This window comes from Zootoca vivipara, chromosome 17, assembly GCF_963506605.1.
Source record: "Zootoca vivipara chromosome 17, rZooViv1.1, whole genome shotgun sequence".
Taxonomy (NCBI): domain Eukaryota; kingdom Metazoa; phylum Chordata; class Lepidosauria; order Squamata; family Lacertidae; genus Zootoca; species Zootoca vivipara.
Genome location: NC_083292.1, coordinates 16586266 through 16614231, shown reverse-complemented (window position 1 = coordinate 16614231; position 27966 = coordinate 16586266). Strand labels below are relative to the sequence as shown.

Here is a 27966-nt window from a genome sequence, read left to right as displayed (position 1 = left end):
GCTGCTAGTCGGTGTAAGCAATATGGAGCTGGGTGGACCAAGTATATATATGGTGATCTTATTGAATGTTTGCCTTTTTTGTCATTTAATGATCACAAGAGCTTTATACCAAATTACTACAGCTAAATCAGTTTAACTGCCTGGTGCAAATGTTACAATATCTTTTTTAAATCGCCTTTATTTGATTTTCCAAATATAAATTTATAACAAAACCAAATACATTTTCACATAAAGAGATTTCTCTGAATTTCGAAACCTCCCCCCGCCCATCCCCTCCCTGGGTCCTATTGTCAATGTTCCCAACTGCACATTATATCATAGTCTATATTTCATATCTATCCATATCAATATCAATTAGCGCCAATAAATTGGAGGAAATTATTCCCGAGAATTAGCCTGGGCACAAAAGCTTTTCGACTCAGAATGGTGTAGTAATTCTTTCTGAAAGAGATTAACAGCTCAAAATATTAAGTGAAATCATTGCTGTTTCAATTGTTATTATTACTGTTTGTTTGTTTTTCCTGTAAAGCACTCGAGAGATTTTTATGATATTAAGCAGTATTGTGTTTGTTTGTTTTTTAAAAAAATAAACAATAAAATTAACATTTCAACTGATAATTTGCAAAATGTCTTAACATTCGCCAGTTTCAGGCCTGCTGGATCAGACGCGTGGCCCGTCCAATCCAGCCTCCTGTTTTCACAGTGGCCGAACAGAAAACCCACAAAAAGGACCTGAGCACAACATCACTCTCTCCTCCTGAGGTTTCCAGCAACCGACCAATTAATGCATGTATCTGTGGGAAATGTGCATTAAAAATTAGTGAAAATTAATATACAAAAATATGCATCATATTATTAAGGCAAATGCCTTGCAAAAATGTGCATATTTTCAGCCAAGGCTGCATACAAAAATGTGTTTATCAGGAGAAGTTTGCACTGAAATGCTATCAAGTTTGGGAGCTGGGGTGGTGGTGGAAATAAATCACAGATTGCTGGATAAATACCCGTAATTATGACTGGAAAAGGGAGAAATGCAGAGAAAGAAAAAATGACACCCCGAGCAGGAAACTAAACTAAACCAGAGCCTGACATCACGGTCTTATAAACAAATGGGCTTCTTAAAGAAGCAAGGGAGGAGGGAGAGGAAAAGAGACAGAAGGGGGACTGGTGTCAAATATTGGTTCCATCTCAGAATAACCTTTGCACAGTTTTCTGACATGAATTTGTGTGTGAGGGCAGGAGGGAGGGAGGGAGGGAGGGAGGGAGGGAGGGAGAGAGAGAGAGAGAGAGAGAGAGAGAGAGAGAGAGAGAGAGAGAGAGAGAGAGATTCTGCTGTAAGACAAAAAATGCTTAGAGGGAGATCCTCTTCAGTTTAAGCTATTTTGAGGGTGTTTGATGTTTGATATTTTGCTCCAAGGGACAAGCAGAAACACACACATAACTGGAGAGAGGACACACCAAAAAAAAAACCTGAATGGAGAAAGCCTTTGCTTATTCAGACACAACAGGTGAAATGATCACTGCCATGGCTAAGTGCTTTTGCATAAGAACTTAAGTGCCTGTTGGAGCAAGCCAAAGGCCCAGCATCTTGTTCTCATAATGGCCAACCAGATGTCTGTTGGAACCTGCAAGCAGGATTCGAACGCAGGAGCACTCGTCCCTCCCGTGATTTCCAGAAACTGGGAGATGAATAGGAATCTCCTAGCAACTCTCAGTGCCCTTAACAAGCTACAGAGTTATAGTCCAGCAGGATCTGGCTGTCCTGCCATGCTTTAAATGGCTCCCATGGACGCTATTAAAAAAGTGGCAACCATGACATTTATAGCTGGGATAGCTCAGTCGGTAGAGCATGAGACTCTTAATCTCAGGGTCGTGGGTTCGAGCCCCATGTTGGGCAAAAGATTCCTGCATTGCAGGGGGTTGGACTAGTTGACCCACAGGGTCCCTTCCAACTCCACAATTCTATGAATCCAGAATTATAAAGCACTGAATTATATTATCCTTTGGGTGGACTTTCACATTACCTTGTCCAGTCACCAAACTGAATGTGATGCTGAGTTGTTTCAGACCCTTTACAGGGGGGTGTATAATGTTAAAGCAGCAACTTACGGTACATCAATCATGTTTGTACTCCAATTTCAAAGTGTGTATCAAATTTGCTTGGGAGGGGCAAAACGCCCCACTAAAACCTTATTGATTTGCATTATCATCAGTGATGGAGATATTAATCAGTGGCTGATCAGTACACTGGGTGGATTCAATGATGGTGCCAATTTTAATGAGCGATTTTGATTGAAAACAAACCTTTCCCAAAGCTTTTCTGGTCCCGAGGTACTGGATGATAAAAAGCCATATCAGTTCTAGATATTCCTTTGAACTATGAGTGGTTAAACTAAATTCTCCAGGAATTCAAACGGGCTCTTCTGCTGAGGTTTTGCTGATATGCAAAAATCTAGATTTAATCAAATAATTAATTGGATGAAACGCAAATTATTAATCAATGGGAGAGGGCTTTAATCATTTGCCAGCCCTAATTATTGGTATTAAGACCCTGTAATTATTTGATTAAGTGGATCCTCATTTTAATGCATTATGTAATTATTTCCACCCAGGATTGATGTTAACAGCGGCTGACTTATAGTTACCGAGTTCATTCCGTTTACTTTTTTTAAACACTGGGACACTGACATCAGCCTTTTTCCAGTCCTCTGAAATATCCTCAGTATTCCATGATTTACTTAAAATCAGCCTCAGCGGTTCAGAGAGCTCCTCAGCCAATTCTTTTAAAACATTTGGGTGCGAGTTATCCGGTCCTGCGGATTTAAAAATGGTCAGCTTTAGTAGATTGCGGTTTCATATCCTCTGGGGCAGGAATGTTACGGGGGCCCTGCTAAAATGAGAATACTGTTACAAAAGTCGGGTGCCTGCCCCTCAGGGTCTGTGTTCCTCTGGAGAATTGAGACACGGCGGAGACTGTTGCTAGTTTTACGAAATAGAGTTTATTCACCTATTTACACCTGCAGTCCGCCTGGAGGGAGTCCAGATCTTACAGTATGGTCCTTTCAAGGGGGGTTTGTCCCCTACAGCAGTGCAGCCAGCCTTCAGCCAGCCTGCCCAAGATGGATCCCAGTATTTCTTCTTCCCAGAACACCCTGCTAAGGAACTCTCCAAGGCATCTTTCCCAGTCAGCTCTGCAGCCAGCCTGCCCAAAAGATGGATCCCAGCCTGACTCCCTGGTTCTTCTTCCCATAACCCCTTCTACCCGACTCCCTTTTCATCACCTTAAACACCCCCTATCACCTTGGCAACATCTGTCTCCCCAGGCCAAAGGAGTGTCAGCTTGGGCTCCCTGCTGTGGGTACCTGGGCCCATGGGTGCCATGCAGCGTGTATGGCCCTGGCAACAAAATTTGTGGGTGTCCGGCCCCTTCATGGGGAATTTTGTGGGTGCTAGCTCACCCAGGGCCCCATAAAGTCAGCACCTATGTCCTCTCAGATGGCCCATCAACACCTTTTGTCCGCTTAAGAGATTTGCTCTTCACTGCTCTGCCCGAGGCATGATGGAAAACAGCAGCAACCAGGAAAAGATAGACAAAACACTTTACAAGGACAGGAATACTTGCCACATAATTGCCAAGTTTCCCACTTCTGAAGCTCAATAAAGTTGTGGCTAATTTGAACCCATACTCTGGTCTCTGGTCTCTGGTCTCATTCTTTGGGGGGAAGGGATAGGCACCCCAGACAGGGATTAGCATGTGTGCCCGCAAAAACACCTGCCTGGTATCAATAAGCAGAGAGTTCCAAAGTTCCACACTAAAAGATCGAGTTCTTACAAATGCGGAACAAGTGTAGTTCCAGAGGCCCTGATTTCTCTGTTGTTGTTGTTGTTGTTGTTGTTGTTGTTGTTGTTGTTGTTTAGTCGTGTCCGACTCTTCGTGACCCCATGGACCAGAGCACGCCAGGCACTCCTGTCTTCCACTGCCTCCCGCAGTTTGGTCAAACTCATGTTCGTAGCTTCGAGAACACTGTCCAACCATCTCATCCTCTGTCGTCCCCTTCTCCTAGTGCCCTCAACCTTTCCCAACATCAGGGTCTTTCCCAAGGATTCTTCTCTTCTCATGAGGTGGCCAAAGTACTGGAGCCTCAGCTTCACGATCTGTCCTTCCAGTGAGCACTCAGGGCTGATCTCCTTCAGAATGGATAGGTTTGATCTTCTTGCAGTCCATGGGACTCTCAAGAGTCTCCTCCAGCACCATAATTCAAAAGCATCAATTCTTCGGCAATCAGCCTTCTTTATGGTCCACTTCCATACATCACTACTGGGAAAACCATAGCTTTAACTATACGGACCTTTGTCGGCAAGGTGATGTCTCTGCTTTTTAAGATGCTGTCTAGGTTTGTCATTGCTTTTCTCCCAAGAAGCAGGCGTCTTTTAATTTCGTGACTGCTGTCACCATCTGCAGTGATCAAGGAGCCCTGATTTCTCTACAAGGAAGCAAATGAACCATACAGTGATGGAACAAAAGAACCCTGCTGGATCGGACTCTGTACCCTTGAATCCAAATTTCCCCACCCCGGGCTCTAAAGTTCTGTTGTTCCCCCTTCTAAATAAACAAATAAACCACTGCCTTGACTCCACCCCCCATTGCATCTTTATTTCTCCATTTCTGATGTAAACGAGTTGGCAGACAGATAAAACATTAACATCTAAGAATACAAAAGGTGTGAAAGGGTGCCGCACTTAAGTCTGAAGTAAACTTTAGACACCTTGGAGATGTGGGCAAGTGTCTTAACCTCTGTCAATATTGTGACTTCAATCTTTGTTTTTCCGATTACCAGGTAAGTAAAGTACACGCTGACCCAGGTTCCCCCCTGAAGATTATCTGAGGACAACCACGGGACAATCAATAAGAAAAGGTGTGCAGTTCTCAGTTGCCCAACCGTGTAGTGCATAATTAACCTGTGGAACTCACTCCCACTGGAGGCAGAGATGGCCACCAGCTTGGTTGGCTTCCTGGTGGGAAGGGCTAACGATGTCTATTAGCCACGATGACTGTGCTCTGCCTCCGTAGTAGGAGGCAGCAATGCTTCTGAATGCCAGTTGCTGGAAACTACAAGAGGGGAGAGGGCTCAGTGTTTGGGCTGAATGATGGGGATGGAGACGCTCCTTCAGGTATACTGGGCCAAGGCCCTAGGCCTGGGAGCAGAGGGGCCACATTGCTCTCAGTAGGGTAGCTATTTATGCATCCGTACCTGTAAGGGGGAGGGATTATAGAGAACCCCCCCCCTCTCATCAGGAGCAGTCCATCTCCAGGCAGTCATGAAAGCGCGGGGTCTGAAGGGGCTAGTCAGGAGCATAGCTGCCAAGTTATCCCTTTTTAAAAGGGAAATTCCCTTATGCTGAATAGGCTTCCTCACGAGAAAAGGGAAAACTTGGCAGCTATGGTCAGGAGACAGAGAAGGAGTACCAGGTCTTTGGCAGCATGGGAGAGCCCCTGCTCCACAGGCGGGAAGAGAGAGAGGCGGGAAGGGTGGACAGAGAGAAAACAGATCGTAGACCCTTCCTCCCCGACACCAGAATTAAGGAGGAGGAGAAAGGGGAGGAGATTCACTGTCCCGAGGCTTTTATGTTGGTCAAAGTCGCGAAAAGGGGCAGTGCCGGATTCTGAAACGGAATGAGAAGACATGAAGTGACAGCTCACTACACTGTAAATAGCGCGCACCAATAAAGACTTTTGAAAGACAAGTATGTGGAAGGTCGTTACTCAGGAGTCGTCTGAACAACCCTGACAGCACCCCTTTAAAAAGAGGCTGGAGGAGGACACCAATTTGTACAAAATCTGCATGTATGGGTAAAATGGGAATCATAGAATTGTAGAGTTGGAAGGGACCCCCAAAGTTCATCCAGTCCAATCCCCTGCCATGCTGGTTTGTGCATTGCAGGGCTGAGTGAGCCCTGGCTCCAGTTAAATCTCGTGAGGCCTCAAAGAAGCCAGCCAATGGGCCAATAAGCAAAAACAAAAAACAAAAAATCACAGTCACATGCCATGGATTAAACCCTTGCCAGCTGTGTTCCCATAGCCAACGTTTTCCCCTAGTAACTCCAAAGAGGGCTTAACCTCTCAGAACAGAGTCCAAGGACAACTCTGCCCTGCCAATCGGATTGAGGAAAAGTTAAAGAACGTGGTTTTGGTAAAGCTCTTACTTCTTAGAAATTTATTCTCCGGCATCAAGAGCAGGATTGCAGCAGCACCTGATGGGGGAACCTCCCCACACACAGGCTTAAGTGTCGTAATCCTCTTACCCCACCTTAAGAAAAGTGATCTAAAATGGAAGTAGAAATATGAGGGTCTTTTTTAAAAATAAAAAAAATGTCAAAGCAATTCAAGGGGGAAGTTAAAGGCAGTGATTCTTTAGAATGGGACTCATCAGAACTTTATAGGTGGAAATTTGGATTCACGAGCACAGAGTCCAAGTCAGCTGTAATCTCTTGACGTTAAAGTTGTGATTCAAGCTTTTTTTATTATTATTACCCTCAAAGCAGGCCCAACCGCAACACAGCAAAGGAAGCAAAGCCAAGACTGCAGAGAACTGTAGAATTGGAAGGCACACCAAAGGTCATCTAGTCCAACCCCCCTGCAAGGCAGGAAGCATGGCTAAAGAATCCCTGAGAAATGCCCATCCAACGTCTGTCTGAAAACTCACACAAGGGAGAGTCCACCACCTTCTGAGGTAGCCTGCTGCACAGTCAAATAGCTTTTACCGTCAGACAGTTCTTCCTAATGCTTTGTCAGATTCTCCTTTTTCGTCATTTGAATCCGTTGGTTTGGGTCTGCCTCTCTAGAGCAGCAGGTGACACCATCCCACAGAGCCTAGGGCTTGCCGATCAGAAGGTCGGCGGTTCGAATCCCTGTGACAGGGTTAGCTCCTGTTGCTCGGTCCCAGCGCCTGCCAACCTAGCAGTTCGAAAGCACATCAAAGTGCAAGTAGATAAGGTAAGCGGGAAGGTAAACGGCGTTTCCGTGCACTGCTCTGGTTCGCCAGAAGCGGCTTTGTCATGCTGGCCACATGACCTGGAAGCTGTACGCCGGCTCCCTCAGCCAATAACACGAGATGAGGGCCGTAACCCTAGAGTCGGTCACGACTGGACCTAATGGTCAGGGGTCCCTTTACCTTTACCTCTAGAGCAGCAGAAAACATCCCTGTCTTCCATAGGAGAGCCATTTAGATGTCTGAAGATGGCTCTCATATCATCTCTAGGTCTTCTCTTCTCCAGGCTAAACAGACCCAATGCCCTCCAAGCGTTCGGTTCGGTTTCCAGACCCTTGATCATCTTGGTTGCCCTCCTCTGCACACATTCCTACTTGTCAAGATGCTTCTTAAATTGTGGCAGACTCCAGCTGGGAGAACAGATTATGGCTTCCCTTGACCTGGACACTATACTTTTATTGATGCAGCCTGGAAATGCATTAGCCTTTTTGCCGCTGCATGACACAATTGACTCGTGTTAAGCTTGTGGTGTACTAAGACTGCTTGATCCTTTTCACGCGTACTGCTGTCAAGCCGAGGGTCCCCCATCCCATCGCTCAAAACTTATTGAGCAGATCTCTCAAGGGTGTGAACCAAGCAGACAATAGCTGAAGCTATTGAACAGTCAAAAGATTAAACAGGTAGAAAAGATTTGTGCATTCTACAGATAAGGGACAGGGACAGAGATAAATCGCTAGTTGTAAAATTGTTCCGCACAGAGCACTCCTCTCTCACACACAGATGAGCACAGGATGGCGTCTTTCCTGCCCCCTCTCCCAATCTCAAAGCATCAGCCATTTGTCTTTGGGGGAACAGAGCCCTCCCAGGGAAGAATCCATCTGACATGGGTGGCATAATTTATCCTGAAAAGGAGACTTTTGAAACTTCATCACTTTAGAAATATGCAGTGCATTTTCACCAGTCAGTAAAAGGGATGGAATACAGTTGTGCCTTGGTTCTCGAACATAATCCATTCCGGAAGTCCGTTCGACTTCTGAAAACGTTTGAAAACCAAGGCGCAGCTTCCGATTGGCTGCAGGAGCTTCCTGCACTCAATCAGAAGCCGAGGAAGTCGCATCGGACGTTCGGCTTCCAAAGAATGTTCGGAAACCAGAACACTTGTGTCGGGGGACTCCCTACAGGGAGCCTCCCCCTGTCATCCTGACCAGCACTTCGCCTAGAAGCAGCACAAGCAGCGAGTCAGGAGGAGGGAATGAGGAATGGAGCAGTTTGGAGAGAGGGCTCAGTGAGGTGTCTGAGCCCTGGCAACACTATGGGGCACAGAGTGTGCAGGAGGGGCTCAGAGACGCTTCAGAGCCTTGGCACCGCTCTGGTCGAGGGTCAGCAGATGAGGGGCGCAGCGAGACGCCGGAGCCCAGGCGCCGCCCCAGCCAGCAAGAGGGGAGACCTCTCCTTCCGGTGCCCAAATTGAGGCACGCGCCCTCACGTAGGGTGAAGGGGCGGCGTTTTGGGGTGCCCAGGCTTTTATGCTGGCCGAAAAGCAGGCGGCAGCCATTGCCAGGTTCTGAATCGGACTAGGCGGTCATGTTTTCTGTTATCTCTGCACTGTAAATAGTATGCACAATAAAACTCTTAAAGACAGTGTGGACTGGAGCGTCTTTACTCGACAACTTGTGTTCGTATTTTTGGTGTTCGGGAGCCAAACATACGAGTACCAAGGCGTTCGAGAACCAAGGTACGACGATACCCTTGCTTTTAGGAAATTACCTGAGGAGGATTGAGGTTTTTTCATGTTTTTGGGGTGCTTCCTCCTATCTCCCCCCAAAATAGTTGCAAGCAGAAGACCCTCACACTTCAGCATGTACATAAACTGCCATAATTCAGACTGGCTTCATCCAGCGTTTCTGAAATCTGGCTGATATCACCCCCACTAACCCCCTATGAAGTGGTCTCTGCCTGTCTGCCTCATAGGAAGAGCTTGCTGGATCAGAATAATGACCCATCTAGTCCGGGCATCCTGTTCTCACCGTTGCCACTCAGATGCCACAAGCAGGCCCTGAGCACTTTTCCCTCCTGTAGTTTCCAGCAACCGCATTACTGCCTCCGACGATGGAGGCAGGGCAAAGTCATCATGGCCTGTAGCCACCAAAAGCCCTCTCCTCCATGAACTTGCCTAGTCCTCTTTTAAAGCTAAGTTGCCTTGATTTGATGAGGAATAGCACATCCTGAAGGCATTAAGGACAGAACATCCAAAATGCAAGGCAACCTAAAATGTCAGAGTCACACCTGCAACGTCCGGTTGCCTTTGCATTTCTGCAGAGCGCCACTGGAGCTAAGAAAATATGGAGATAAATAAGTAACGACGGCCAAGATGAATAAGTAACAGCACCAGCCTTGCCAACACGATTCCAGGCAGCTAAGGCTGCAACCTTACACGCAAGGCTCGCTTACCAAGAGCTCTCCCTGCAGCACACAATTCCTTCCCACGCAAGGCCACGTCTCCTAGGCGTTTGGGGGAAATGCGGCAACCTTGCGATAGAGGGGGAGGGCAGCACAGGCGGTGTGCTGCAGTGGTTAGAAAGTTGGACTAGGACTCAGCCACGCGAAGAATTGCAGAGTTGGAAGGGACCCTCAAAGGTCATCAATTCCAACCCCCTCCAATGCAGGAATCACGGCTGAAGAATCCCTCACCGATGGCTGTCCAAACCCTGTTTTGAAACCTTCAGAGAGTTCCCCACCTTCCGAGGGAGTCCATTCCAGTGTTGGACGGTTGGGGGCAGCTGCCATCTCTCGACCTAGCCTACCTCACAGGGTTGGGGGGAAATAAAATTGGGGGGGGGGCTGACAACCTTGGACACCACCTTGAGCTCCTTGGAGGAATGGCAGGATGAAAATATAGTGCTCTGGTCCATGGGGTCACAAAGAGTCGGACACTTCTAAACGACTAAACAACAACAACATATCTATATACAGTACTGTATATAAAAATGTAAAAGGTCCATGTTTGTGTTTTATGACCTTTCTCCGCAACCGCTTGACTGATTGCGTTGACATTTGGACACAACGTCACATGTGAATATCCAAGGGTTTGCATACCATTTGCGTAGACAGATGTCACACCTACGGCAGGTAAAGCAGGTAAAACCCACTGTTTCCAAACACAAAACTCAAACAGCTGGGGATGCTGGAAGTACAGGAGAGGTTGCACAACAGCGGCCTCTAGCAGCGGCTACACTGGTACTGCAGGCAGGAAAGCTTCTCTCTCCACAACATCTCGGCTTGACTTTGCAGACTAGGCTGAGTAGAGGTGGGGGCTCTCCTGGCTGGGGGTGGGGGGAGGAGGGGGCGGGAAAGGTCGTGGGTTGGGACAGGGTGGGGCAAATCACAGGGATGAGCCACAGCAATGCGTGGCCGGGCCAGCTAGTATAATTATAAAATTATATATAATTAGAGAAAGGGAAGTAAAGGACCCAGCAACGCCCTTTCTCTCCTTGCCACATCATTTCTTCTAACAGGAAACTCCAGTGGCGGTGTGACAATCTGTTTAAGTGACAAAAGGGGGCCACTTCAAAGAAAGGAGTAGTTTCTACATACTTGGGGGAAGCCTGCAAATTAAAATAAACATCTTCTTTTTTTAAAAAATTAATAAATGTAAAAGTCCCAAATGGTCCAACCAGCACCTTTGAAGTCAAAGGACTTGGAGCGTTGATGTTTCTTGAGCAGGGCAGTTTTAATCCCAGCCTCACCAACCTTGCAGGGTTGTTGTAAGGATCCAATGGGAAGGCAGAGAACCCGTGGTTCCTGCATGGCAGGGGGTTGGACTAGATGATGCTCATGGGTCTATGCCTGTGATAAGGCCACTGTCTTGTCTGGATGGATATGGGTGTGTGCCTGTGTACAGAAACCACTGCCTTTCGCAGAGCTGTAGCCTACAATTGCACAAAGACAGGATCTCGCCCTCTGCCCCACCAGCTTTCACCATAGCTGCCAAGTTATCCCTTTTTTAAAGGGATTTTCCCTTATGCTGAATAGGCTTCCTCGCGAGAAAAGGGAAAACTTGGCAGCTATGGCTTTCACCCATGCCCCAAACCATCTTCGGCTCTTTTCCCAACTACACCAGCACCATGCGACCTCTGGGAAGTTCCCCGTTAGGAAATGCAGCCCACCCCAAAACTGTGGGTATTTGTTAGGAAAATCCTTTTCTGGTCTGGCATGCCAGCGAGAGACTCCACGAGGGCATGGGCTGGCTGACTCCATAGGGGGCATATAATTGCTGCAGGCGATGCGGGGCTAAATTAAGGAAGCTTAATTTGCTGGAATCCAGAGTCAAAGCCAGCTGGGTGTTTGTTCTTGGCCATTAACAAGCGACATGAATGACTGTGGACATACCCCTTACAGTTTGAGGAATTTCAGGTCTTTATTGGGTTTTTTTGGACAACAGGCACAGCTGAGGTTACTAGAGATCATAGAATTGTAGAGTTGGAAGGGATTCTGAGACTCATCTAGTCCAACCCTCTGCAATGCATGAAACCTGCCCGCAGCCATCCCCAGGTGGGTTCAAATCACCAACCTTCTGGTTAACAGCCAGCCATTGTGATGGAGAATGTGTGTTTTAAAAAGGTTTTGTAGTGATTGGTTGACCACGGTTGGTTTGTTTGTTTGTTTGTTTGTTTGTTTGTTTGTTTATTACATGTCTATCCCACTTTTCCTCCAAGGAGTTCATGGTAGCATACACAGTTCTCCCCGTCCTCATTTAATTCCCACAACTACCCGAGGTAGGTTAAGGTCAGAGAGGCAGCAACTGGCCCTCAAAATCACCCAGTGAGTTTCATGCTTGAGTAGGGATTTGAACCCTGGTCTCCCAGGTCCTAGTCTCCTAGTCTGTCGCTCTAACCATTGCACTGCCCCTGGCTCTTGTTTTTGCCAAGACCTCCCAATCAACTATAATTGCGCAACCTGAATTTTCTGGGATGCGATTGGATCCCACCTGGGAACAGAAAGAGCCTGCAGGAACCCCAGATCCCGTATTTTGTCCTTGACTATGGCAACTTCTTGGCAAAAGATTCCTTCCCTGCTGCCCGACCCCATACTCGAGGTCCCAGTTCTTTGTTTAGCAATGCCTCCTGCTGCTTTTCCAAGCCCCAAATGTTCCATTAAAGTCACCGCTGTGCATTGTGCTCGTTGTTTTTTGGGGAGGATTAGCCAATCGCTTTAATAATCCCTCCGCGTAGAAGTCCAGAGAATTAACATTCTCCGCAGAGTTCTCTCCACGGAGTGGCCCTGCTGCTCGCATGACCTAGTTTAATTCCCAGTTCCGCACAGAGAGGGAAAGGTGGAAGGGCTTGAGCAGAGGGACGATTCAGGAGAGCTCACCTGGTTTGGGTTTGGAGAAGCATCCTCCCATTGTGAGCCACGCAGAGAGGAAGAGGTCCCAGAAGAAGAAGAAGCGGGTCAGAAAGCGGCGTCTTTGGCAGACATGGGTGCCCAAGCCAGCAAGGGAGAGATCAGGAGCCACAATTCATCCCCACCATGGCAGACGCAGGAGCGGTACAGGAGCCTCTGCTCAAATTGGTCCCTTCAGTCTACGCCGGTCATCGCCAGGCTCGGCCTTCCCTCATGACCTGAATCAAACAAAAAGTTCTATTTAGCGAGCGGTAAAACTAACACAAGCGCACTTCTCAAAAGTTAACCTCCGTATCCCAGGTGCAACCTGAGCAATCGTCAAACGAAGCACACACTTTTTATACCCTTTCCCTTTGCAAAGAACAAACAGAAAGGGTAATTAAACAAAAAAGAAAAATCTCAGCAGAAAAGTTAAACGTTCTTCAGGATTCCTGGGAACGTTAACTCTGCTTGGGGAAACTGCAGGTCCCACGATTCTTGGGGGAAGTCATGTGATTTAAATGTGTGTTTCAGTGTATACGGTGTGTGGGTCTGCCTTCCCCAAAATCTGGCCCCTTTCAGATGTTTTGGACTCCCAGTTCCCTTGGCCCCAGCCAGTGCAGCCATATGAAGCTGGGGCAGATGCTGATGGGAGATGCAGTTGAAAACATCTGGAGGGCACCAGGTTGAGGAAGACTGGTCCAGTGGCTTTCAAACCATCCCATGGAAGGAACCCTGCAGTCCCTTGGAACTTCAACAGGAGTTCCTGGAAAGGAAGAGTAACAAGGCTGGGCAGACTCCCCCAAAACACAGCTTCCCCCTTTAACCCTTGGAGCCCGGTGGTCCTGTTCCTCTTCTTCCTCCTCACCTGCCCACTCCAAGTGTTTGAGCAGTCAGAGGTGCAAGGAGAAGGAACTTCTGTCTTCACTCCCTCTGGGAGGTGGCACCACCTAAGCCCATTGGCAGCAGTGAGCAAAAAGCTGCAGCAAGGAGATGACCTCATTGAGGGAGGGGGCCCACTGAGCCCAGTGGCCTCCCAAACCAGGAATTGTACCAGTAAATGGAGCCCCCGTGTTCAGAAGCGGATGCCTCTGTATACATTGGTGATGGATGAGTAGAAAGACAGTGAAATTGTTTGTGTTTGTTGATTCAGAATTTCTAGCTAGTCCTGATCATGCATGAGCGAGTTGATTCAGACAGAATCTCTCCTCGATGTTAACTGCATGGTACAGTAGTACTTTGGATCTCAAATGCCTTGGATCCCCAAAAAACCGGCTCCCGAACGATCGAAACCCGGAAGTGAGTGCTCTGGTTTTTGAATAATTTTCGGAAGCCGAACGTTTGGCGCGGCTTCCGCAGCTTCCGATTGGCTACAGGAGCTTCCTGCAGCCAATCAGAAGCCACGCTTTGGTTTCTGAACATTTTGAAAGTCAGGCGGACTTTCGGAATGGATTCTGTTCGAATTCCAAGGTACATCTGTATAAGAGATGTTGGAGAGCCATCTGTCGAAATTTGCCCTTCTCTGAATTTTGCAAGAAAGGCGCATAAATTTGTGAAAAGTTCTTGCAGAAATGTGTACATTAGGCCAATTTCCGTACAAAAATGCATATTACTAGGAGAAACCTGCCGGTGAATTTTTATGTGGCACTTTAGATGGGCAAAAAAGAAATGGAGAGAAAGTGGAATTGACAGATTCCCCTCTTCTTCATCCCTAATTTCATCTCAAGGAGTTGGGATGTCCAGAGTGCCGTGGGACAGCTGGCAGAGGAGGCGAGGAGGCCACTGGAGGACAGATACTGCCTGCACACTCAGCTCCTTCTGGCCTGCTGTTTCAGCAAATTGCAGCCTCCTGATTAGATCTGGTCAGCACAGCAGCAAGTGCTGTCAGGATAACTCCTTATCTCCTTTCCCAAGTTAGAAACAATCTCCCCGAATTAATCATTAAAGGAGAGATGCAATTGAGATGTCCAAGGTGCATCAATAAAAAGCTGATACACTTCTCTGGTGCTCTGAACGGAAACAGGTGAGCCAAGATAAATGCAGGTGACATGGAGAAGAAAACGAGAAGACTTGATAAGGGCACACACACAAACACACACACACACACAGAGAGAGAGAGAGAGAGAGAGAGGGGTGGCCTTCCTCAGCCAGGTCCAACCCTTCCAAACATAGCTGCCAAGTCTCCCGTATTCCCCGGGAAATCCCCGTTTTTCCAGCTGTTCCTAGATGAAAAAACGGATTTTTTTTATTTTTCCCGGTTTATTCTGGCGCAGCGGCCATTTTGGAACTGGGCGGAGCATCCTCAGAAGCGACTTTTGATGCTGCTCTGCCCAGTTCCAAAATGGCTGCAGTGCGACTTCTGGCGCGGCGGCCATTTTGGAACTGGGCAAAGCAGCATCAAAAGTCACTTCTGAGCATGCTCCGCCCAGTTCCAAAATGGCAACAGCGCTACTTCCGGTCTGCTACTTCCGCCCGGTCCCTTATTTCTCCGACAGCAACTTGGCAGGTATGCTTCCAAATGTTTTTGACTACAACTCCCATCACACAGCAGGGCTGGGTGATGCCAGGGCTGATGGGAGTTGTAGTCCACAACATCTGAACAGATTTGCGAAGGCTGGCTTGGAGATAAGTTTATCCGCCGTATAAACACAGGGATTCAGGGATCACCCAACAAAAGTGATCAAGGGTTCATTCAGAACAAGTTATAGGAATCCCTTCCACTCAAGATGTAGTGCTAGCCATCAGATTTTTAAGACGCTTAAATAAGCTCAGTGACAAGGGTGGGTCGTTCATGATATAGTCAAGTAGAACCCCCATGTTCAACAGCAGTATACCTCTCATTGCCATAGGAGGGGTGCGGCTCTCAAACTTTGCTTATACTACAAAAAGCAGGTGAGGACTTGCTGGTAATGCCGCCGCCAGGGGCTGCCTGGTTGGTACTGAACCACAACAGGGACTTTTCAGTGTTGGGTCTCCAGTTGCAGAAAACTCTCCCCATTAACTTTCAGAACGAATCTGAAAACATTCCCGTCCACCCAGACATGGGGTGGCTAAAGAAGACTGTTCCTGGCAATATGCTAATCTGTGGGTGAAAGAACACTTAACTGTAATGGCTTTTAGAATGTTTTTAATAGGAGCTGCTTTTAGATGTTTTTAACTGTAAGCACTTTTAGAATGTTTTAAATCTGTTTTGGAATGTTTCTGCTTTCTTTTCTAAACCGCGTATCTGTTTGCTACCCTGGGCTCCTTGGGGAGGAGGGGCCAGATATAAGTTCAATAAATAAATAAATAAATAAATATGCATTTCTAAGGGGGATCCCATTGGCCAAGGACTTGCAAGGGTCCCTAGCCATCAGGGCAATTCTTATGACCCTAAATATTTGATTTTTCACACTATATTTTTTGTTTTTATTTTTAAAAATCAAATATTTATCCTAAGGATAAATTAAGGGGGGGAAACCATTTTGAATATTGCAGGTGGGGGGTATTTTGAAAGAAAGCTCTGAGTAAAATCCTCTCCAAGCATCCTACCAAAGAACTGTAGGGTCGGAAGGGACCCAAAGGGGTCATCTAGTCCAACCCTCTGTGATGCAGGAATCATAGCTGAAGGGCTTTCCACAAGTGCAGAGTGTTACGGTGCACTTATCTAAGGAGCCGTGAAATCCAAGGTCACAGGCTAGCAGCCAAAGCTAAACAGGCACCATCTGCCCAGAAGGACCAAGGCCTCTCTGTTCAGTTCAAACATCAACTGTTCTAAGTGACACCATTAAGGGTATCAAGAAATCTTGCCTCTTTGTTGTGACTGGAACACATATTTAGCCAGTCTATGTGAAGATAGTTGAAGTCAGTGGCATAGAGTGCCAGGGGGGGGGGGCGGCAATTGCCCCGGGTGCAAAATTGTTAGGAGGTGCAAAATTTCAACACCCGGTGCTGCTTCAACACAGCTATGCGCTTCCGTTGCTGGGCTCCTTTGAAAACGGCTTCTCCGTGAGAACCAGGAAAAGATGGCACAAATGTTTAAAACAGGCTCCAATAAGCATTGGAAATGTAAGGCAAAAGAGGGTACGTTCTTTCGTATGTGGTAGAATTGTAAATTGATCAAAAGGTATTGGGAAATGATTTATAACGAACTGAAAAAAATGTTTAAGATAACCTTTGTGAAAAGTCCAGAAGCTTTTCTGCTAAGCATTTCAGGTCAAGATTTACCAAAAGAGAAGAAAAGGCTTTTCATGTACACTACAACTGCGGCTAGAATATTGCTAGCACAAATATGGGAAAGTGTTGAAATACCAACCAAAGAAGTATGGCAAGGAAAATTGATGGAATATGCTGAAATGGCAAAACTAACGGAAAGACTTTGAGACAAGGAGAATAGAGACTTTAGGAAAAAATGGGAACCATTCATGTTATATTTACAGAATCAATGTAAAGAAATGGGCTCACTTGCAGGGTTTGATTAAACACTTGCAATTAATAAAATAAATGTAGAAAATAGAATGAGGATGTTAAAATGATAAGAGAAAAAGAATAATTACGTTGAAAAACATTAGAGAATAAGAAATAACCAATAAGCAGGGAAAGATAATATGCCAAAAAACCAGAAGAGGAAGTGGAGGGAAGGGGGAAATTGGGGAATGGTATTTTTGTTATATGTTATGATATTTTGATGTTTAAAAAATGGTAAAATCTCAATAAAAATTATTACACAAAAAAAGAGAACCAGGAACCGACCTCTCCAGAGAACGGAGCGACTCTTCTCTTCTTATCTCTGTGGTTGCGATCTCCTGGGTGACACGGACGCTGTTAGGCAGCGGATTGCACATGCATATTCCGTCCGTTTCCTCCTTCTCACGCTCCCACCCCCCTCCATGCAGCCCTGGGCACTGGCAACCCATGCTATGCCACTGGTTGAAGTCACCCATTGCTATAACACCTCCTTCTCTTTTGGGGGCTTCCTTGGTTTCCATCTTCGTCTCAAGATCTCCCTGAGTGTTTTGATCGGGGGGGGGGGGGAGGCAACGATAGGACATCCTCAGCACTAAATTACTATTGGGGCCTAGTATCACCACCCACAACAATTCTTTGTAGGGGTGCACCCCTTTGGGGATTTCAAATGTTGTCTTTGATGTACAGAGAGACACTACCTCCAGGACAGCCTTCTCTGTCCTTCTTATAGAGTTTATCTCCAGAGACAACTGTGTACTTTCTGTCCCACCAGTTTTCTGTTACCTATCAATGCCATCTGCTAAGACCAAGCGCTCCAATTCAGCCATCTTTCCTCAGAGGCTCTTAGCATTGGTGCATAAACACTTGTATACAATCTCTCTCTCCAAGCGTCTTTGGCTTGCGGTGCTCTGACCTCTCTTACACTGTCCTGAGGCAGCCCCACCAGGAAAAAAAGGACACTGCCTCGTTCTCTTCCCTTCTCTTGGACTGTCAGATGCTACTAGCAACAATGGCCGTGCTCTGCCCACACAGTTGGTGGCAGCAACGCTTCTGAATACCAGTTGCCGGCAACCACAGGAGCAGAGAGTGCTCTTGTGCTTGGGTCCTGCTTGCGGGTTTCCTTCTGGGGCATCTGGTCAGACACTGTGAGAAGAGGACACGAGCTTGGACAGTCCAGTGGCCGGATTGAGCGGGCTCTTTCTGTCTTCTTACATTTTGCTCACCAGCTGCTGCTGCTGCTGCTGCCTCACTCCATTCAGAAAGCAAAATCCCACCGTTAAAGGAACACATGCTGCCTTGGTCAGACCACACCTGAATTACTGTATCCAATTCTGGGCACCACAATTTAGGAAGGATGTTGACAAGCTGCAACATGTGCAGATGAGGGCGGCCAAGTTGATCAAGGGTCTGGAAGCCAAGCTTTATGAGGAACAGCGGAGGGAGTTGGGTATGTTTAGCCTGGAAAAGAAGAGGCTGAGAGGAGATACGATAAACGTCTTCAAATATCTCAAGGGCTGTCACATGGAACAGGGGCGCCAACTATAGGGGGCCCTGGGAGCCCAAGCACCCACAAATGTTTTGTTATGGGTGCTCAGCACCCACACCGCAGGGCAGGGCCGTCTTAAGCATACCTGGCGCCATGGCGCCGTGGTGCGACGGATCCCTCCGGTGCCCCCACCCTGTTTCCCAGTGTGGCGGGCGGGCGCTGCGCACAGCGCAGCTGCCGCCTGGAGGTCCGGAGCCCTGCGCAACCCAGCCTGGCCGTAGGGCTGGCCCTGGGCCAGGGGGCGCTGCCCGTCCCCTGTTGCGACGCCCTTGCGCGTGGCGGAGGTGGCCCCAGGCCCGCGCACCACCGGAGAGCGGCCTGAAGCCGCTGAACAGCTGAGAGGCGCGCCTGGGGCGGCCTCCAACGCGCATCTCAGTGGGCGCAGTGGCGCCACTGGTGCCCTAGCACCCCGCGCCACCGGACCCGGGCTTAGAGACGGCTCTGCCGCAGGGCCCCCCACGTGCCAGAAGTCAAATCCAAGGCCTCATGAGACCTCAGAGATGCTGCCCGAGGCCTTGCGAAAACCTCGGAACCTGACTTCTGGTGCCACCAGAAGTCAGGTTCTGAGGCTGTGGGGCGCACAACATCATGACCCATAACCTGGGGCCCACGTCGGCACCCCTGACATGGAAGGTAGAGCAAGCTTGTTTTCTCCTGCTCTGGAGGGTAGGACTCAAACCAATGACTTCAAGTTACAAGAAAGGAGATTCCGACTAAACATCAGGAAAAACTTTCTGACAGAGCTGTTCGACAGTGGAACGGTCTCCCTCGGGAGTTTCTCCAGGCATAGGCAAACTCCGGCCCTCCAGATGTTTGGGACTACAATGCCCATCATCCCTGACCACTAGTCCTGTTAGCCAGAGATGATGGAAATTGTAGTCCCAAACATCTGGAGGGCCAGAGTTTGCCTATGCTTGTTGTAGACTCACCTTCATTGGAGGTTTTTAAGCAGAGGTTAGATGGCCATCTGTCATGGATGCTTTAGCTGAGATTCCTGCATTGCAGGGGGTTGGACTAGACGACCCTTGGGGGTCCCTTCCAACTCTACAATTCTATGATTCTACATCAGGCGCCCATTTCACATGGAGCATCCTTTTCAAAACATTGGATTTCAGTCAGAGACGTTTCGTATTTTTAAATATATATATATATATATATATATATATATATATATAAACCCCTCTATGTTTGAAAACATTTTCGAAGCCTTGTTAGATCCCCCTCAGGCCTCTTACCTTGACTTTGGCTTAACACGTTGTCATTTTTAACGCTGCTTTTCTCAATTAAGAGAAAATAAATCCTGCTTGCCTTCGTGATACCCTAACGGTGCACTTGGAGAGAATATATCATGTGCTGAAAGAAGCTGAATAATTAAAGGCTCCTCCTGTGAGCTCCAAAGCAGTCGCAGACCCCAGAGGTTGTGACTGGCAAGGAGGAGTCCTCCTGCATGAGTCACTAGCCTGGGGAGACCACCTCCTTTCTGCTGGGATCCTCCAGAGGTGGGCAATCCGTCAGGGCCTCTAGGCCATCTCTTTCCACACAGGGACTCGGAAGCATTCACTGCTCTCAGGGAGGCTGCCTAGTGCAGCTCAGCACGAGTTGCTGCTATTTTGAGTGGTGGCAGAGGCAATGTGGGCCCTCTGAAGTCTAGCGTGGGACTGACCACCACAATTATAGCACATGATTATTATTTAAATTCCTATAGCACCCTTCATCCAACTATCACAGGGCAGTTTACAATCTAAAAACACAAACATACACATAAGGAGCCAACTCCTGTGGCCAAGGTGTCTTTGCCCCCTCCCCAATAGAATATTTGAGGCAGCTGGGCTCCCCCAAAGTTGATGGGCATTGCCATTTAAATGGTGTGTGTGCAACCGCATTTTGTGGTTGATTATGTGGGGCAGGGCTTACCTGCCCCCCCCCACCAAATATTCGATTCAAGCTGGCACCCTCACACATGCATAATAAACAAAAACAGTATTCCACACACACAGTTTAAAAGGCCGTAAAGGTAAAGGTAAAGGGACCCCTGACCATTAGGTCCAGTCGTGACCGACTCTGGGGTTGCGCACTCATCTCGCATTATTGGCCGAGGGAGCCGGCGTATAGCTTCCAGGTCATGTGGCCAGCATGACAAAGCCGCTTCTGGCGAACCAGAGCAGCACACGGAAACGCCGTTTACCTTCCCGCTGTAGCGGTTCCTATTTATCTACTTGCATTTTGACATGCTTTCGAACTGCTAGGTTGGCAGGAGCTGGGACCCAGCAACGGGAGCTCACCCCGTCGCAGGGATTCGAACTGCTGACCTTCTGATCAGCAAGCCCTAGGCTCAGTGGTTTAACCCACAGCGCCACCTGGGTCCCAGGTGGGGGCCATAGATTGTTTAATTAGCCAAAGGCCTAGGAGAAGACAAATGTTTTTGCCTGACATCTAAAGATATGTAACAAAGGCTTCCTGGGGAGAGGATTCCACAAATGGGGAGCCACCACAGAAAAGGCCCGTTCTCATGTTGCCACCCTCCGGACCTCTCACGGAAGAGGCATACAAAGAAGCACCTCAGAAGATGACTGCAGGGTCCAGGTTGGTTCATAAGGGGAGAGGTGGTCCTTGAGGTATGGCAGTCCTGAGGCGTTGAAGTCTCCCTAGGTCAAAACCAGCACGTTGAACTGGGCCCGGAAGCTAATTGGCAGCCATGGCAGTCAGGCCAGGATCGGTGTAATATACTCAAACCGTCTTGCCCCAATGAGCAACCTGGCACTGAATTCTGCACCAGCTGGAGCTTCCGAACCATCTTCAGAGGCAGCCCCATATATAACGCATTGCAGTAATCTAACCTAGAGGTTATCAAAGCATAGACAACATAAGTTAGGATATCCCTGTTCAGGTAGGGGCACAGCTGGGCCACCAGCCAAAGCTGATGGAAGGCACCACCGAGGCCACCTGAACCTCAAGTGACAGCAGTGGATCCAGAAACAGCCCCAAGCTACGTGCCTGTTCCTTCAGGGGGCCTCTAACCCCATCAAGAGCAGGCAGCCTCCCATCCATATGATTTGGGGCAGTGGTTTTCCACCAGTGTGCCGTGGCACCCTGGGGTGCCTTGAATGGTGGTCAGGGGTGCTGCGGGCAACACTGGCCTCTGGCCCTCTTTCCTTCTCTCCCTCCTCTGGTGCCCTCTCACGTCTCAGCCTCCCAAAAGCTTGCACAGCTGTTTGTTGCAGCAGCCCTGGCTATAAGCTCCACAGGCAAATGATGTCTCTGGGAGGCACTTCTCTTTTTGGGGGGGGCAGCTCAGAGACCAGGGGTGGTGGCAGCAGCTGCCCGGAGGACTGCCAAGGAGAGGGGAGAGGAGAGGAGGCTGAGGGAGGGTGTTCAAAAAAGGGTGAGAGGCTGCCAGCTCTGCAGGTGAGGGGTGACATAACTGGGCGCCTCAGCCCCACAGGGGTGCCGCAGAAAGAATGAAGTTGGACAAGGGAGCTGCGGACTAAAAAAAAGTTGAAAAACTCTGGTCTAGGGAACCACCATCTAACAGTTCCTTCCTCGGTCTTATCTGGATTGAGCTGCAGTATGTTGTCTCTCATCCGGTCCATTATCGATGCAGGAAAACATCTTCTGCCACACCTCAGCATTGCTGGCAACATACTCCAAAACATAAAAACATACTCCAAAACTACTGGGCCATACAAGATGTTCTTCAGGGGGACAGATGATTTCAGAAAGTGGTGGACACTCCACTATTATTATTATTATTATTATTATTATTATTATTATTATTAGCTATTAAGCAGATAATGGAAGGTCCTATATCAGGGATACCATCAAAGTGAGCTTCCTTCATTGGCAAAGACTAAATGATCTTTGAGCTTCCTCCCAATTCTTCTAGGATTCTGGGTTACCCTCAGTCACTTTTTCCAAAGTGCTCCCTGCCTCTCCTCCTCCTGGGTTGCTTGCAGTAGGCCCATTCTAGCATCACATAAGTTCAACCTACAGGACAGTAGAAGCTGGGCCATTAGGGCAAATGTGGTACCTCGTTTGCAGTTTTGACTAATATGCAAATTTTTGCAAGCAATTTTTCCAGATACAAAAATGCATTTTTGTATGTTAATTTCACTGATAAGTGATAGACAGTCAGATTGATAGAAGATAGATAGATAGATAGATAGATAGATAGATAGATAGATAGATAGAAGATGATAGATAGTTGGATAGATAGATATAGATTTTAATCTACTGTAGTATATGCCTTTTTATACACACCAATTGCAGGATTCAGAGATGTGCACATTTCAAAGGATTGCTGTGTTTCAGAAAGTGTGACTTAGGTACAAACTAAACTTTCTCTCAGTTTTATATCTGTTGTAAAATGGAACAATAATTAAAAGCTTTACCTCCAAAAAGCAAACTAAATCTAGTTTCACCCCTATCACTAGCCAAAACATCATTTGCACATTAAAACATCAGGCTTATCCTCTGGTAATGGAAGCATATTTGAGGTTGAAGCAAGAAAAGAGGTGTTATTTGTGGAGTGCTGGGATCCCCAGCAAACAAATCCATGAGTCCTTTCAATACTCAGCCAGAATCTACACACACACACACACACACACACACACACAGCCCTCCTAAAGTCTGGCAAACCCAGAGGCATCATTGAGTCAAGGAATGCTCAGATCTTTCTAAAATCAGGTCATGTATTTTGGGCTGATGCATAGATGTTTAAGAATACAATTCCGTGGGGTGGGCTTTTAAATTATTATTATTATTATTATTATTATTATTATTATTAACAGTAATCAAAATAATAATTGATTATGATGAAGGCGGGCAGGAGAAAAAGAAGAGTTTTTAACTCACTTTTCCCTTCCTGACTCTTTTTTTCTGGGGAAAGACTTTACAGAGCACCTGCTTGGCATGCAGAAGGTCCCAGGTCCTATCCCCAATGGCATCTCCGGGGCAGGGTCTCTTGCCTTTAACCCTAGAGAGCCACTGCCAGACAGAGTAAACAGTACTGAACCCAGATGGACCAATAGTCTGCCTCATAAGGTATAAGGCAGCTTCCTATTTAATTCAGCTCTTTTTTAAAAAAGGGATCATAAGGACTAGAATCTTGATTTGTTTTTAAGGAAAGGGCTGTAGCTCCTTGGTAGAGCATCTGCCTTGCAAGCAGAAGGAACAAGTTTCCATCCCTAGAAGCATCCCCAGGTAGGGATGCCTGAAACCCTGGAGAGCTGCTGCCAGTTAGTGCAGACAACACTGAGCTTGAAGGATCCCTGCTCTGACTCAGTACAAAGCAGGTTCCTATGCATGTATGCATTACGGGAAGGGCTGTAGCTCAATGGAGGAGTATCTGATTTGTATGCAAAATGTCTCTCGTTCAACCCCCGACAGCACCTCCAGGTAATGACCCCCACCCCCCGAAACCCTGGGGAGCTGCTGCCAGTCAGTGTAGACAATACTGAGCTAGATAGACCAGCGCTCTGAGTCCGTACAAGGCAGCTTTCCTGTGTACCGTACTTCCTACTTCGTGACACACCAAGGATGATTCACGCAGGAGCGGTAACCATCATGAACCGCAGGCGAGAGAGATCCTTTCGACGGATCCTGTTTATTACCCGGCTGGAAGCGGACGGGTCAGAGTCAGTCACAGGGAAAGCAGAGAGCAAGAGGAGAAAAAGAAAAAGAAAAAAAAAGTGGCGGGGGGTGGAAGAAGCAATTTAAATGTTGTCCTTGTTGCAGCACAGCTGTTTGCAGCACAGGGGAGGTTTTGAGCTCAAACAACAGCGGGGGGGGGGAGAACCACTGCAGCTTTTTTGGAGCGCACAGAGAGAGAGGCTGGATTATTCCTCCCCCCAGCAGCGGAATATTTCAATCAAGGCATCTCTCATCGTATGCACCACTGAAGCTGTGTTTTAGCTGAGATTTCCAAAAAGAAAGACTGTAAATCATTTCCTTAGATTCCACACCCCCCCCATACACACACACACACCAAGAACCCGGGGTGCGGGGGGTTGTTAGGTTTGCAAAGGAAAAGCCTCTTGGTTTCCCACCTGCCCGGTTAATTGCCTGCCTGTTTCCTCCAGCTGGGAGGGTTTCGCCTTACCTGGGCAGGAAGAGCAGTGAGGCGTGCAAGGAACTGGGCATCAGCTGCAGGATGGAGGCTCTGTGGAAGAGGCTGCTATCGCTCCTGCCTGGACTTCTGGGTCTTTGCAGAGAGGGAGGCCGGGTTTCCTCTCTCCCCCCCCCCTCGCCCTCCCTCCCTCCAGCCCTGCAGTATTGATCCAAATGGGCCAAGGGGGTGCCAACTTGGCCGGAGTCCCGCAAGGCTTCCTTCCGGCGCCAGCAGCTGCTGCTCATCTGCAGCCCCAAAAAACTTCAGGCTGGGGAAAGACGGAGGGAGACTCCGGGTCTTGCATGAAACTTCCAAGGCACCTGCAGGCAGAGAGAGAGAGAGAGAGAGAGAGAAGGCAGGCTGTTGACAGCTCAGAGCCCCCCTGGCGGTGGCTGAGAAGAGAGCCCTAGGCTCCAGGGTCAGAAGCGGACCCAGGAGTGCTCTCTGTGACTTAACCGCTTCACCGCTGCAGCGGGACAGGCAGAGAACGAGGGAGCATCTCCTGGTGCTTGGCAAGGAAGAGTAAAAGCCCTGCTCGTAAGAGGAACACAGGGCAGAGAGAGAGAGAGAGAGAGAGAGAGAGAGAGAGAGAGAGAGAGAGAGAGAGAGAGAGAGAGAGAGAGAGAGGCAAGAGGTTACATAAGGCCACAAGAAGCTGCCTGAGTCACAACACTGGTCCATTGGGCTCAATAGTCTGTGCTGACTGGTCCGGTGATTTCGGGAGTCTCCTGGAGACGGAGGCAGTTTTACTATGAAACTAATGAATCTTAAGCTTCAGCGCCCCGATCCCAGAGGACCCCCCCCCCCGAAGCAACTTGAGTCCACACGGCTTAAATTTTTGGGGTCTACTCAGTGCTTTTTTCGGGGGGGCGGACACAGGGGTACGCATACCCCTAAACATTTTGTGAACCTAAGTTTGGCCTCATTGAGGGGGCGTTATTTCAATTTGAGTAGGAAAATGAGAGTACCCCTAAACATTTTCTTTTGTGGGGGGGGGGAGGAATGGGTCTAGTAGACTCAACTTGAGTCGCACAACTCACATTGATTTTCTGTGTGTGTGTGTGTGTGTGTGTGTGTATTTCAGCAATCCCAAAATCTGCGAGTCAGTAGCACAAAAGGGTGCCAACTTGAGGCTCAGGTAAGCTCCAGGTAAGCTCAGGTAATCACAAGACACGGCACACCATTTGATGGCAATGCCCATCAAATTGGGGGCCCCGGGGCCCTCAAATATTTTATGGGAGGGAGGAAGGGACCTTGGACCCTAGGAGTTGTTTCCTATGGTAGCACAGATGTTGCAAAGGTGGGGTGGTCTGTTGTGGAAGAACCCCATTGAAGAACATAACAGCAGCTACCCAGACGTCATTGCTGGTTGCGAAGGGGGCCCCCATGACAGTTTAAGCTTCAGGGCCCCCCAAAATGTAGGTCCGCCACAACCTGGAAATGGCAGGGATTGAACCTGAGACCTTCTCCATGCAGAGTAGGCAGTCTGTTATAGAACAGTGGTCCTTTTCTTAAAGATAAACCAAGACTCCAGTCCTCATAGTTCTGAACTATGGAACTCTCTCCCACAGGAGGCAGTATACCGTCCAGGTATACTGGACCGAGGCCACCAACCTAGATGGCTTTAAAAGACAAATTCATGGAGGGGAGGGCTGTCGATGGCTACTAGCCATGAATGCCAGGCTCTGCCACACCCCAGTGGGAGACAGCGACACTTCTGAATACCACTTGCTGGAAGGAGAGGGGGCTCTTGTGCTCGAATCCTGCTTGCCAGTTTCCCACAGGCATCTGGTTGGCCACTGTGAGAACAGGATGCTGGACTAGTTGGGTCAATGGCCTGACCCAGCAGGCTCTTCCTATGTTCTTATAAAGTGCTGATTTAAATAGGAACCTATCCCAGGCTGAATCAGACCACTGGTCCATTGAACTTAAGTATTGTCTGTACTGCTACAGCCCTTCCCCTAAAATAAATTAAGAAAAAACCCAGAGCTGAATTAAATGGGAAGCTGCCTTATACTGAGTCTGATCATTCGTCCATCCAGCTTAGCACTGTCTACACTGACAGCAGCTCTCCGGGATTTTATAGAGGGATCCTCCCTCTCCCATCCCTACATAGAGATGCTGCTTGGGGTTGAACCTGAGACCTTCTGCATGCGAAGCAGCTCTTCTGTCACTTACGGTAGCTATGGCTTCTTCCTCAGGCTTAGGTAAAAGTAAAGGGACCCCCTGACCATTAGGTCCAGTCGTGACCGACTCTGGGGTTGTGGCACTCATCTCGCGTTATTGGCCGAGGGAGCCGGCGTACAGCTTCCAGGTCATGTGGCCAGCATGACAAAGCCGCTTTTGACGAACCAGAGCAGCACACGGAAACGCTGTTTACCTTCCCGCTGTAGCGGTTCCTATTTATCTACTTGCACTTTGACGTGCTTTCAAACTGCTAGGTTGGCAGGAGCTGGGACTGAGCAACGGGAGCTCACCCCGCCGCGGGGATTCGAACCGCCGACCTTCTGATCGGCAAGCCCTAGGCTCAGTGGTTTAACCCACAGCGCCACCCGCGTCCCTTCCTCAGGCTTAGAGCACCCCTAAATAAACAGAGCCAGTCCTTTAGCCCAGAAATGGAAAACAAGTGAGGTCCCAACCAAAGAAGAATGGCAACTTAAGTTGACCGAATATGCACAATGTGCAGACTTAACATATAGAATAAGAGAAGAGGAGGAGGAGGAGGAGGAGGAGTTTGGATTTGATATCCCGCTTTATCACTACCCTAAGGAGTATAAAAGCCTCTAACATTCTCCTTTTCTTCCTCAAGGGAACACACGTTTAAAGAAGATTGGAAAACGTTTATTGAATATGCGGAAAATAATTGTGTACAGCTGAAAACGCTGGCAGCATTAAGATAAATTCAACAGTGTAAATATGTTTTGATGGATGCAATAATGGAATATTGATTGGTATAGTTTTTGTAAAATATGTAGGGATTTAAGATACTGTGTGTAAAATGAACCATGGAGAGAGAAGAAGGGAAGTCATGGATATCTTAAGGATGTAAAATGAGTATTTGAAATTGTAAAACAGAAAATTTGATTAAAATTATATATAAAGCTAAAGGGGCCCCTGACCATCAGGTCCAGTCGTGTCCGACTCTGGGGTTGTGGCGCTCATCTCGCTCTATAGGCCGAGGGAGCCAGCATTTGTCCATAGACAGCTTCCGGGTCATGTGGCCAGCATGACAAAGCTGCTTCTGGCGAACCAGAGCAGTGCACGGAAATGCTGTTTACCTTCCCGCCGGAGCGGTCCCTATTTATCTACTTGCACTTTGATGTGCTTTCGAACTCCTAGGTGGGCAGGAGCTGGGACCGAGCAACGGGAGCTCACCCCGTTGCAGGGCTTCGAGCCGCCGACCTTCTGATCAGCAAGCCCTAGACTCTGTGGTTTAACCCACAGCGCCACCTGGGTCCCCCCAAAAATTATATATATACGTATGTATATATAAAAGA

The 27966-nt window shown here is 48.0% G+C and overlaps 1 protein-coding gene and 1 non-coding gene across 5 annotated transcripts in view; one reads left to right on the top strand and one right to left on the bottom strand.

Moving 5' to 3' along the window:
- Positions 1-24931, bottom strand: part of AIFM3 (apoptosis inducing factor mitochondria associated 3) — a 55005-nt gene extending 30074 nt beyond the window's left edge. Inside the window, exons 1-3 of one of the 4 annotated variants that reach the window (XM_060269414.1) lie at positions 24461-24931; positions 12363-12610; positions 2664-2813 (exon numbers count right to left, since the gene is read on the bottom strand). In XM_060269414.1, coding sequence (XP_060125397.1) covers positions 2664-2813; positions 12363-12393 — 181 coding nt within the window. In that variant the 5' untranslated portion in view covers positions 12394-12610; positions 24461-24931. Of the gene's footprint in view, positions 1-2645; positions 2817-12362; positions 12611-24460 lie in introns of those variants that run through there. The other 3 variants (XM_060269413.1, XM_060269415.1, XM_060269416.1) reach the window with 3 other exon arrangements.
- TRNAK-CUU (transfer RNA lysine (anticodon CUU)) lies at positions 1825-1897 on the top strand. The gene has a single exon. It is a non-coding gene; the product is annotated as a tRNA-Lys (tRNA).
- Positions 24932-27966: the final 3035 nt, after the last annotated feature.